The 12,811-nt window shown below is 37.4% G+C and overlaps 1 protein-coding gene across 6 annotated transcripts in view; it reads right to left on the reverse strand.

The window, feature by feature from the left end:
* The window catches only part of COL19A1 (collagen type XIX alpha 1 chain), a 195,941-nt gene that overhangs the window by 44,150 nt on the left and 138,980 nt on the right, over positions 1 to 12,811 (reverse strand). For all 6 annotated transcript variants that reach the window (XM_021391914.1, XM_021391915.1, XM_021391916.1 and 3 more), the window contains 7 exons: positions 10,400 to 10,453; positions 5,969 to 6,031; positions 5,158 to 5,202; positions 4,629 to 4,655; positions 3,673 to 3,708; positions 3,518 to 3,571; positions 2,661 to 2,714 (listed from right to left, as the gene is read on the reverse strand). In XM_021391914.1, the coding sequence (XP_021247589.1) occupies positions 2,661 to 2,714; positions 3,518 to 3,571; positions 3,673 to 3,708; positions 4,629 to 4,655; positions 5,158 to 5,202; positions 5,969 to 6,031; positions 10,400 to 10,453 (333 nt within the window). The remainder of the gene's footprint in view (positions 1 to 2,660; positions 2,715 to 3,517; positions 3,572 to 3,672; positions 3,709 to 4,628; positions 4,656 to 5,157; positions 5,203 to 5,968; positions 6,032 to 10,399; positions 10,454 to 12,811) is intronic.

Raw genomic sequence — 12,811 nt, forward strand, 5'->3', positions numbered from 1 at the left:
ACCGCTAAATCATGCCACTGAGCATCACATCCAAACAGTTTTTAAACACATTCAGGGATGGTGACTCAACCACCTCCCTGGGGAGCCTGTTCCAGTGCTTAACAACCCCTTCTGCAAAGAACTTTTTCCTGATATCCAACCTAAACCTCCCCTGGCGCAACTTGAGGCCATTTCCCCTTGTCCTGTCACCTGTCACCAGTGAGAAGAGACCAGCCCCGCTCTCACTGCAATCACCTTTCAGGTATTTGAAGAGAGCAATAAGGTCTCCCCTCAGCCTCCTCTTCCCCAGACTAAACAGCCCCTGTTCCTTTAGTTGCTCCTCGTAGGGCATATTCTCCAAGCCTTTCACAATCCTTGTTGCCCTTCTTTGGACCTGCTCCAGCACCTCAATGTCCTTTCTGTACTGGGGTGCCCCAAACTGAACACAGTACTTGAGGTGAGGCCTCACCAATGCTGAGTACAGGGGCAGGATGACTTCCCTAGTCCTGCTCACCACACCATTCCTGATCCAAGCCAGGATGCCACTGGCCTTCTTGGCCACCTGGGCACACTGCTGCCTCATATCCAGCCGACTGTCCATCAGCACACCAAGGTCCCTTTCCGTCAGGCAGCTTTCCAGCCACTCCTCCCCAAGCCTGTAGGGTTGCTTGTGGTTGTTGTGACCAATATGCAGGTCCCGACACTTGGACCTGTTGAAACTCATATGGTTTGCCTTAGCCCATCAATGCAGTCTATCCACGTCCCTCTGTAGTGCCTTTCTACGCTCTGGCAGATCAACACTCCCTCCCAACTTGGTGTTGTCTGCAAACTTACGGAGGGTGCAGTCAATCCCCTCATCAAGATCATTGATAAAGATGTTGAATAGAAGAGGTCCCAGCACTGAGCCGTGGGGGACACCACTCATGACTGGCCGCCAACTGGATTTAACACCATTGACCACAACTCTCTGGGCCTGGCCATCCAGCCAGTGTTTCACCCAGCAGAGTGTATGCCCACCCAAACCATGGGCAGCCAGCTTCTCCACAAGGATGCTGTGGGGGACAGTGTCAAAGACCTTACTGAAGTCCACGTAGACCACATCGACAGCCTTGCCTTCATCCACTAAGCGGGTCACCATGTCATAGAACGAAATCAGGTTTGTCAAACAGGTTCTACCATTCATAAACCCATGCTGACTGGGGATGATCCCCTGCTTGACCTTTAACTGATCCACAATGTATCCTGAGATTATCTGTTCCATAACCTTCTCTGGCACCGAGGTGAGACTGATAGGTCTGTAGCTACCAGGATCATCTTTCCAGCCCTTCTTGAAGATGGGAGTCACATTTGCTAGTTTCCAGTCAACTGGGACATTCCCTGTTAGCCAGGACTGTCGAAAGATGATGGAGAGTGGCCTGGCAACCACATCCGCCAACTCCCTCAGCACTCTAGGGTGCAATCCATCTGGCCCCATGGATTTGTGAGTGTCCAGCTTGCGGAGCAGGTCCAAAACCATCTCATCGTGGATTGTACATGGCCTATTCTGTTCCCCATCCCCATCTGCCAGCTCAAGGGGCTGTGCGCCCAGGGCACAACTAGTCTTACTATTAAAGACTGAGGCGAAGAAGGCATTAAGTACCTCAGCCTTATCCTGATCCTTGGTCACTTGTATCACTTGTATCACTTCTGTTTAGTACAGGTGCTATCAGAACTTAAGAGCGGTTCCTAAGGTTGCATTGAGCAAGCTGTACCTTTCTGATTTTAGAATTCAACAGTTCAGGTTTTGACAGTGTCACACACATACAAACACATGTATTATCTGCCACTTGTCAGTGTTACCTATTTAAGCTATTTTTCACCAACAGCCACCATACAATGGCTTTCAGTGCTTTATAACCAAGCAAGTCACTGTACATTTCATTTGGAATACCAGTTGACAATCATAAGAATAATCTCTTGTTCCATTCTCTACAGGAGTATTTTAGTAATTTATAAGTAATTCAGTGAAGGGTTTTTTTTTTTTAATTTCTTCCCAAGCAATATCTCTACTCTGTTTAAAGATTTAATACTGTCCCTTTGTTAACAAAATCAGATAAAGGATCAGTCCAGTTCTAAACAATTTTCCTCATAAATTTGGCCTAAACGTTAAGACAATAACCACAATTTTCTTATTCCGTTCCTCTTATTAATCTTTACCCTTTTTATGAGAAATAAATCAAATCAGGATAGTAGGAGAATATAAACAGAAAGAATAAGGAAGACAATGTGTTTAAATCCTTGGAGTACTCTCACTTTCCTTGTTTTTTCTCATTTTGCTCCACACACACTGTTCCTTCCAGCTCATGGCATAACACTTTTCACATTTTGCCAGAGATTTTTGGTTTTCACCTAATCTTGTGAGGAAAAAGCCATTTTTGTGGAGTTAATTAACTGTGAATTAAAAAAAAAAATAGTATCACTATTCTCACATGCTCATGCAGAGGGTAACACAAGGACAAAAAGAACATAAGCAAATCACAGAACTCTGCCCTGGGGCACAGAACCTCACTGTGCTTTGACAGCTGATTTCTATAGCATCACTCATAAGAGGAGGACCTATGGTAACTTCGGTGTCACTGTTTCACTAGTTAATGGCTCACATGCTACACTTACACAGTTCGATGAAATTACACAATACATACAACTTCTCCTGGCTCTCCCCTGGGTCCTATAGGTCCTGGAGGTCCTTGCAGTCCCTGTAAGATGATATTGTACACACTTGAGATAAAAGTCATCACTCCGGCTGTAATTCAGTGTAAAGACTTCTAACATACAAATAAATTAAAACATCTGTCACTACAATTTATCTTCTATGTGGAGTAAGAAGTACAGATTTTGCTCAGATTTACAAATTCTCCCTAATCAAACATTTAGTCCAGCAAATCTTTGAGACTAAAACTTAACAAAACACAAAGTGTGTATACTAGGTAAATACAAGTAAACACAAAGGTACTATTTAAAGGAAAACTCTAAATGAAAGCAGTAAAACAAGCTGTAGTCTTCCCTGAAGAGATAGAAATAGAAGTGATTTTTGCATTATGTGGCAGGTGCTCATTCTCTTCTTGGAAAAGTGCTAATTAGAAAGACCCCAGAGCACGGAAAGGCTCCAGAATATAGAAAAAAAAATGGGGATTACAAAGTAGAGACAAAAAGATGACTTGATGCAAAACCTAACGATCCTTGGATCTCTACAAGCCTCTTGTAGATGGTATAAGGTATGATGGTGACCTAGATTTCCATTGCAGTAATAATTATTTGAGCAGCCTGTACCTGAAAGTACACATCAACCTCCAAAGAGCAGTCTAAGGAGGTTACTTAGAGAGACTTTGCTATGACCACAGAGAGCTACAGGTCTGTGGACCCCCAGATACATCACCTGTGATGCCTTTTTGATGATCTAGGGAGCTTGGGTACTATCAGCATATAATGAAATTCATACACAGCATACATCAAAGTCCGTAGTTGCTATTTTATTTCTATGAAGATGCTTTTCACATACCTTAGATCCTGGAGTGCCAATGAGACCAGGTGGTCCAGGGTCTCCTGTTTCACCCTAATGATATTTTTTCAGAAAATAACAGCTTTATTGTTATGTCTCTCAGCACCAGCAGTGTATACTAGAAATGTATTTAGTATGTACTAGTAAAAAAATACCTTATTTCCTTTTGATCCCTCCATTCCAATTTCTCCCTGAAAACAGCAAATATGACCATAAGAAGTAGAAACTTAAACTAAGATCAACTAATAATTCAACTCTCTACCCTAAAATATTACAGTTGCCAACTTAAAAAATATTGAGAAAAAAATTAAAGAATTTGTGGAAACTTTGAAAGGCATTTCTCTTTCAAACTAATTCTGCCTGCAGGTTTTCCTAGAGGTTTCAAGAACAATTGCTTGAAGTGTTCGCTTGAGATCTTCTCTAGTCTAATGCTTATTCTTTCCCGATAAATCACTACTTGTGACATAACATTCATCTCCAAAACAACACATTATTACAGTGCGCCTTATTTAGGCTATTATAATATGTTTATCATGAGTATCTAAGCAACCTTCAGTTGTGTATGAAAAAATATAACAAGCTTCTGCCCAATGTCACAAGAGAGGACAACAGTTAATTTAAAAAAGCAACACATGTAAACAGTCTCTTAAAGAATAAGTGTTCTTAAAATATCCCCCCCAAATAGTGAAAAATTATGCATGCATAAAATGGCTATAAAAGTATTGACCACTGTTAAATGCCACACCGTGGGTACTATTAAAATAATGGCCCACATATAATTTTGTGAAATAAATGGAAGAGAGAAAAAAACCTTCAGGAAACAAAAAAAGCGTGTAGTTTAAGCTCAATTCAGGCACAGTAACAACTGACAAACCATCTGTCTCAATAGAAATGGTGAAGAACTGGGTACTGTGCCACAACTCAGTGCTTTATTTATAACTGGTTTGAATTTGATGCATGTGTAAGGAAATGATAAACTTGTTATGATACAAAATCACTGAATCTAATGGAAGCATACAAATAAAAGAATTGCTATATGAACACCATACCAAAAAACCCACATGAAACGTAAATTATTCCCATAAACAGTTAAAAGTGTAGTTATACTCACTGGATCTCCCTTGTACCCCTTTTCTCCCTATGAAAGTGTAAAGGAAGTGATAACGTAGGGTTATTTTCAAGCAGTAAACAGTACATATTTGCCTGTTTGTGTCTGCTTTTGGTGAACAACCCTTGAAACAATGTTGTCTTTTTTTTTTTTTACATATATAAAATATATAAAATATAAATACATGGACTGCAATAGTTTATGTGAGAGATACATACCTATGCATGTCTAGTCCTCAGTAAAAATGTTTAGAAAACTTCAGCTGAAATGAAATGGTACTGAACTAAAGATGTTACTGAATAACAAAATTAGGACTGTTGTGAGCTGTTGGAACAGTGAAGCTTACTTGCATATGTAAATACTTTCTCAGGATAGAGCTTGTGAAAATTACTAAGGACGTTTAGAAGCTGACATCTTTTCCTATGCCTAAATAATTTTTTCTTGACCTTGAGTATACTCTCCAAGATTCGACCCATACATTCAGACACTCTCTAGCATTGCATAGAAGCACAGAAATAATGAACTAACTTACCTTTTCACCTTTTGCACCTGGCGTTCCTATTTCTCCTTTCTGGCCCTTTAAACAAAACATACTGTATTTAAAATCTTCTATATTCTAACAAATGGAAAAAGTCCTCGTGTTTCATCTGTACTGTCTTGTGTAGAGCACAAAATCTTAACTTTTACTGCAATGGAAAACGGTGAATTAAACATCTCCAAATTTATTTAAACAACTACATTCTATGGCAGATCTGCAGGCTTCTCAGTATGAAGTGCTCTCAGTCCTGTGACAGTCATTGTGCTTGTCTTTTTTCTTCAGAATTTAAAAGCAGACAACTGCTTTTATTAAAATGATTCCACTGATTAAAAAGAACAAATACCAATAAACAATATATTGTCATATAGTCAGAATTTGATCTTCATGTAATTCTTATAGGCTGACAGTGTTTTTGGTATAGTAAGTTCCATCATTACAGAGAAACTACTTTTAATGGTCATAATTTACTATTACAACATTTACTGAATTTTGAGTTATTTGGAGGCTTTTCCCCCTAGCTGGCAGGCCATCTCATTTCAGTTCTCCTCAGACAGAGCTATGGAAGCCACACATAATTCTTCCTTCATTTTCCCTTTTTGGCTATTACAGATTGGAGGACAGAGGCTCACATGCAGTACCTGCAGGATGGAATACAAGCTGGACATTGGACTACACCAATCAAAGAGTGACACATCTAAAATTTATTCCTTCAAGGACCACTGTGATAAATCAGAAATACTATGGTAAAGTAGACAGGTTAGATAGCAGCTTTGAAATTTCTCAAAGTTTCATCCAAAATTCTTACAATTTCTCCCTTTTGGCCTTTAGATCCAGGGGTCCCAAGTAATCCCATTAGTCCTGTATCACTCTGGGAAGAAATATCATAACAAAAAATATGTCAGTATTGATTTAGGATTTAATTACCATAACAATTTCATGAAATTTAGCAGTACATGAACCTAGAAGTTCTAACGTACTGTCAGAGAGGAATACTAAATTCCTGTACAGTACATGTAAGTAATGATTGCAGCAACACATACTTTTTCATGCATTCACATTCCACTCACGTTTGCAGAACACATACAAAAGCATAACAGGCAAATATCTGTGCTGAATATTGCTACGTAAAATTGTGATTTTTTTTCTCTTAAATCAGTGATAATAATATGTTTTATGCTAATTATTACAGTTCATTTCTCAAGTATGTTTGAAAAGAACAACAAATCTAACTATGACAAAAACACAAGCCGTTTACTTCCAAGCAGCATGGACTTCTATTACAGCTGCGAGACAGAAAGAGAGGGAATTAATATAAACAATAGGCTTCTCACACTGCTTCTCATAGAAAACAGATTTAAGGAACAGGAGATCAGGTTCTACGCTTCAAAGGTACTTTTGAACTGCATCTATTTATTCTTCTGAATAAGGTAAAGATACAATCAGTGTAAGACAAAATGAAGAGTTACCTCAGATTACCTATAGGGAATATGCTTTCTTTTAACGACAATGAAAAAAGCAACAAAAACCGTGACCCTGAAAAATGAGCTACAGTTTGAACTGAACAAATCCAAGCCCCAACACCTGTGCCACTGAGCTGAATGAGAACACTAAGCAAGTCAGCTTCCCTTGCCATTTTCTGGTTGCTGTGTGTGTAAAAAGGGAAAGTATTACAATGAATGTAAGTAGATTTACACACTATTAATATTTTTGAAAGTTGATAACTGAACATAACTTGAATAAAATTCAGTTTTATAAATGTTAAGGTCCTGACGGATCTTCTGCAGTGTTTAGGGTTTGTAACAGTTAATAAGCTAATTACAAATAACAGCTTCAGAGGAAGAGGCAGATACTCACTGAAGGAATCTGAGTACTGTTGAGAAGAAGTTGACTACTGCTTGACCTAGAACAGCCTAGATGCCTACCATTATATAAAGAGTATGCTGTAAGTTATGATTTATTCTGACTTGTGCATTTCTTTTGCATATATGGAGAAAAAAGGTATTCAAACAAAAAGCTGCTTTTATGCTCTTTGCATATTTATAGTTCACTCTTTATAAAAAAAAAATGCAAGAAAAATATGCTGAAGAAAAAAGCCTTTGGAAAGCAAAGATGAATTATTCAAAAATCAACTCATAATTCTGAAAAATTTCCAGAGCAGACTGTGATGTAGTTTCAGTGGTCTTGCTTTGTGTTTCATTTTTGCATGCTGGAGAACATTTCAGATTAAATTGATCTGTATGCCCTTTCCAAAGATGTTTAGAAGCAGGGCTGACTGAAGTGACCTTATACCTAAGTATGGTAAAATGTAGATTAAAAAGATGACAAAGAGAGGCCTTGAAAGTCCAAGCAAAGGATGATAACAGAGGCCTGAGACTATGTAAACACACAGCATGAATCATCGCTTGCAGATCACTGATGAAATGTAACGTACAGAGCAGGGCAGAGCCAGTTTTTGGCATAACAAAGAGAAAAAAGTGCAGGTATCAAATGCATGCAAAGCATCTCTGTAAATACAGTGAAAGCACAGAAGGAAGGAATATAAAAGCACAAGAAGGAGTATGAAAATAATCACTTCTTGCAAGAACAGAATGAAGAGGAAAAAAATGTTCCAGCACTGTCTCCCACTCCACTAGGGATCAATGCCTCCAATTATCCTCAGCAGATTCTCCTCACCTTCATTAAAGAAAGAGTGATGTATTTTGTTCGCCATTCACCACAAGTTGCTGCTGTAAATCAGGAATTCTATTCATAGCGCTCTTTTATTATATGCATGGCTCAAAAAATTACACTTTTGAAGACTTGGACAATAGCCTCCTTACTTGATACACTGATTAATAGTGAGCCAGAAAAAGCTTAGTTGCAGTGAATTGTATAAATACACTGCAATCATGGCAACTCATTGGTACCATACAGAAATCAGAAGAAATGCAAAAGGCTTAAGAACAGGATAATATGCTGAGAAATAGAGAAACGACACAAAAAGATTATATTAATTTATGATGAGACTTCAGATCATCTCTCACTGATTTCCCACCTTTCTTGCTGGCAGTGTTTTTCATGACTCCTAGAAATACCAATAAAAGAAGCTGTACTAACACTCTCAGCAAAATCTGACTTTAAAGTATAGGTATAAAAATATGGTCACAATCTAAGCAACTAAAAAAACTCCACATACAGAGATAAGAGCCTGTGAGATCCTTGAGAATATGAGCAAAAGGCTGAAAAAAGACAAAACTTTCCTGTGGTGTAAGAAGCCTCAGAAAACCTCTGACTATCACTGAAATCTCATCACTATCTCATAAGTGCTAACAGTCAAAGCACATTGCAAATTGTAAACTGGAACACGAAAGATTGCTTGGTACCTTCAAGATGCATTGAACAAAATCAACACTCATCACACTATGCAACAGTGTGAAAAAAAGGAAAGTTAATGTTGCATACATCTGCCTAAATGAAAAATCAGTGGCAAAGCAGACATGTCTCTGATGACTTCCTTGATGGGAATATCCCATTCCCTCTGTAAATTTTATAGAAACTAACATGTTTGCTGTTGCAGCTGGGGACTTCAGTTGACCCTAGCAAGATCTGAACATGTAGTTATAAAAAGTCTGTGCATTTAAAACCTGCTACTTGAATCAGAAAGCTATCACCTCTCTCATCTGAAACAAAACCTTAGCATTTCCTTGCTGAACAGTTAATTGCTCATGACAGAGTCATAAAAATCTTCAAACTAGACAGCTGAAGGAAGAGGAATGTTGGTTAGCGGTTCAGAATTTATGAGACAATTAATTTACAGACACAGAGCAGCTGGTCTCCATTTTTCCAGAAGATTGTTAATTAGGAAATGTAAGACACCTTAGGAACCCTTAGAGCCACGCAATGACAAGAAATGGGATTCTTGGAGACAGATGCTCACAAGTTCCTGAAGATCCCCAGGGTTTGTATTCCCTGATACACAATTAACCTTAAAGGGACCCTCAGGGTAAAAAAAGATTAATAGGCCAGAGGTAGAGAATGAATTACAGTAGATATAGTACTGATAGAGAAAACAGGACTGTTATCCGTGAAAGCTGTCTTTGGCAAGAAAAAAAAGCTAGTGAAAAACCAGAAAGTATAAATACTGAGTAAATAAAATTTAGACACGTATATGTGAAATGGTAGATCAAACCCAGAAACATAGTCTCCTGGTATAAAAATATCCAAGACAGCATACAAAATCATACTTAATTCTTAATCCAAGATCTAAATTTATAGACTGATTTGGAATGGATTAAATACCGAAAATATCAGAGATAACATGTCAGTGACAAAAGCAACCAGAAAGATATGTTTGACATGAATTTCACTCCAGAATCTTTTTTTTTCCCTGAAAAAAGATTTTTGCACTCATCTGAATATGTTATGTAATAAAAATAGTCTGATTTCACCTGTTCTTCATAGTTATGCATTTTAACATTAAAGGAGATGAATATCTTCCAGGTTTGATATGCATGACATAGAGCAGGAAACACACATTAGCCTCTGTATTAAGCAATTCCTGTAATAATACTTCATAAGTCTTTGAATGAAATATGACTTCTTATTCAGATAAATTATGTACTCTCTCCAACATCAATTAAGAAAGCTTGCATGATCTGTGAATCACAATGCTTTACAATGGCAGATACTACAACTGCATAAATGATCTGAAATATCTGTGTAAGAGTATAAAAGAGAAAATGGCAGCTCGTATGCTATTTTAACATTTCTATGAAGTGCTTCTAGGTGTAAAATGTCATATAATTAAGACAATATTCTTATTAGTCTACAATATATACATGAGGACAATTCTCACAGATCTCTAGCAGACGTTATTTAATTAGCTCCTTGCCTTTCTATTCAATTCTTAGGATCATGTCAGGTTTGGAAAAGAAAGAAGAAATGTCACGTATGACTTAGAGCAATTATGTTTAGAGCTGGGGAGCTGGCGCTTTATACTAACAGCTGGGTGGTCCAGCTGCCTCCTTTTCGAGTTACAGCAGTCAAAAATAGAGGAGTATGAGACGTGGGAGATAAGATGTGTGGCAGCAGGATAGATGGTATAATAGGGGTGCAAACAGATTGCAGACTGAGCCTATACAGGGGTGCAGAAGGGGAGTAGGGAAGGATCTACCATTTGGATGAATTTGGAATGTGGTTTGCAAAGATGGTAGCCACTAAGCACACAGACACGGACAGACAACTCAATTTTCCATACCTCATTATAATGCTTGTTCAATGAATCCAGAATTCCTTTTAGTCCAGAAGGACCCTGTAAGGAAGAAATGTGTATCACAAGATCATTTTAATTTACCTAATGTTATGTTCACCTACCTGTATTCGAAGAGCACTGGTCCTGTAAAGGGATTTAGACGTTTATTTTATTATACAATAAATTATTTATAAATGAGTTTCTGTAAACTTATTATATCTTTTTTTTTTCCAGGCACAATGAGAAGCACAATCAATTTCAAAATCCTTGAGTTTTGAAAACTGGTAACTATTTTGTAGTGAATCCATCTGTCAGAGAAGGCAGAGATGACATTCTCATCAATTCTAATAGGAACATTTTCTGGTATGAGCTGAATCTTCTGCAGCATTTTAAAAATTCTTTTCACTAACTCAAAGCACAAATTTTGATGTGGAAGCAGCTCCAGGTGTGACTGAACAGTCAGATTTTTTAACTTTGAGTACTGAAAGGGAAATTGAGGAATGACAGAATTCTCTGAAAGATTTTCTATTTTTATTGGCTATGCAAGTTTAGACATAGACACCTTTCACCTAGAATTTCAACGAAGGAGAACATGCTTCTAACCTAATGCAGTCTTAGGATGGAGAGACTTAAAAAACAAAAACAAAAAACATTTTTAGACATATTCCGCCACAAACCAGGTCCTCAATGAGATTTTTAGGTGTTGTGAATCAGGGTAGAACACAAAAAGTTGAGTAAAAATCTTATGAAGTAAAACCTGGGTAAATTTAAAAATTAGCAAAGTATCTCTCTTAAAGCTGTGATTTACACATAATTCAATATGAACTATAGCCACTCATGATGCTGTAAGAAACATCTGACTACATTAATGAGATAAAAATAGCTGTTGAAGTCATCTGGTCTGAATGAACAGCATTTAACAGAGACAGGGCACAAAGGCAACTCTTGTTCTGTTGTGTTACAATTACGGACAATTTACAGGAGCCTGCAGCTTTTGTGTTAGTAGGAAAAATGTAGCTGGCATAGATGTTCCCTAAAGATTGCTTTATGAAACTGAACTCTGTTCAGTTTTGAAAAGGGCTGTTCCTTAACAAAATAGAGTCTGCTTATCAGTCAGAGACTCTGTGTCAGACATTAGAGATTAGTCAGAGAATTTAATCACAGATTTACACTTTTATAAGGTCTTTGTTGATTGTTTTATAAGCCTTGTTACTACACACACATTGCATTTGCTACAGAAATTCTCTGGAATGCATCATAATAGGAAAGCAGCTTTCTACACTTACAGAATAAAAATCTATTGACATTTTCTCCCATTTGCAAGCTAAAGGGCCTGTAAAATTATTACAAGAAGTCAGAAGTCAAATTACATCTCACCCATGACAGCAGTTTGTCAAGATGAAAATACTATTGGTAAGATTTTCTGAACAAGAACTGCTGCCAAACTCACAGCAGTGCAGGACCAAGATTCCAAAGTATTTCCAGAAAAACTGAAAGAGTGTCCTCTGATATCATGCAGAGGCCCAAGGAAAACAGTAAAATGCTATGAATTAATCTGCATAAATATTGCTGAAAGTTTTACTGCTAAGCAGTAATAATGATATATTAGTTACTTCTACTGTATATACCACATGAAACCTTACAGCTGCATCTCTCCCTCTTTGTTCCCTATCACTGGAAAAGATACAAGCCCATCTTTTTTTCTATTCATTTTATTTTGCTTGTGAATTGTCACTTAACATTTACGATTAAAAATAATATAAATATTGTCATGATGTTTTGACTGAGATGTTCTCTCAATTCTGATTTCTACAATTAATGGGAGAATTTATTCTCTGATATCCATATTAAAGATGACAGTTCAGAACTGGGAGTGAACCATGATGACACTACATACTTATTCAGTGTCTCAACCTCAACACTGTAAGGTTTCAGCAAGGACTCTCTAATATGGCAAATGGTAAAAAAATCAGAGTTTATTATCTCTTTTCATTTGCCACCATGTTCTTTCCTTCATGTTTTTTTTTTTTTTTCAGGGGAAAACCAGTAAAAACGAGTCTGCTGCAATAATAAAACAGAGGAAGGATCACATGATATATCTGCCACCACCTCTGACCTCTCAGATATTAACTGTGCATCATATAAATCATTTTTGACAAAATGGGAACATTTTCGATATGTCATTGTTTTGAGGAAATGACATAACCTCAAGAAACCCCAGAACTATCTTGTGACTAAGGCAATTGAGGGGACCTCACGGTATATTTGGGTTGCATTCTTGACTATGTTACAGGCTTTGTGTTACCAGAGGTAAACTACCTCTCTTAGTTCTTCCATTTCCAAAAATTGATGTAAATTTAATAATTCCATCAGTCCTTCCATAATAAAATGAATAAAAAGAATAAAATTTTCTACAGC

The sequence above is a fragment of the Numida meleagris genome, chromosome 3 (genome assembly GCF_002078875.1).
Source record: "Numida meleagris isolate 19003 breed g44 Domestic line chromosome 3, NumMel1.0, whole genome shotgun sequence".
Lineage (NCBI taxonomy): Eukaryota > Metazoa > Chordata > Aves > Galliformes > Numididae > Numida > Numida meleagris.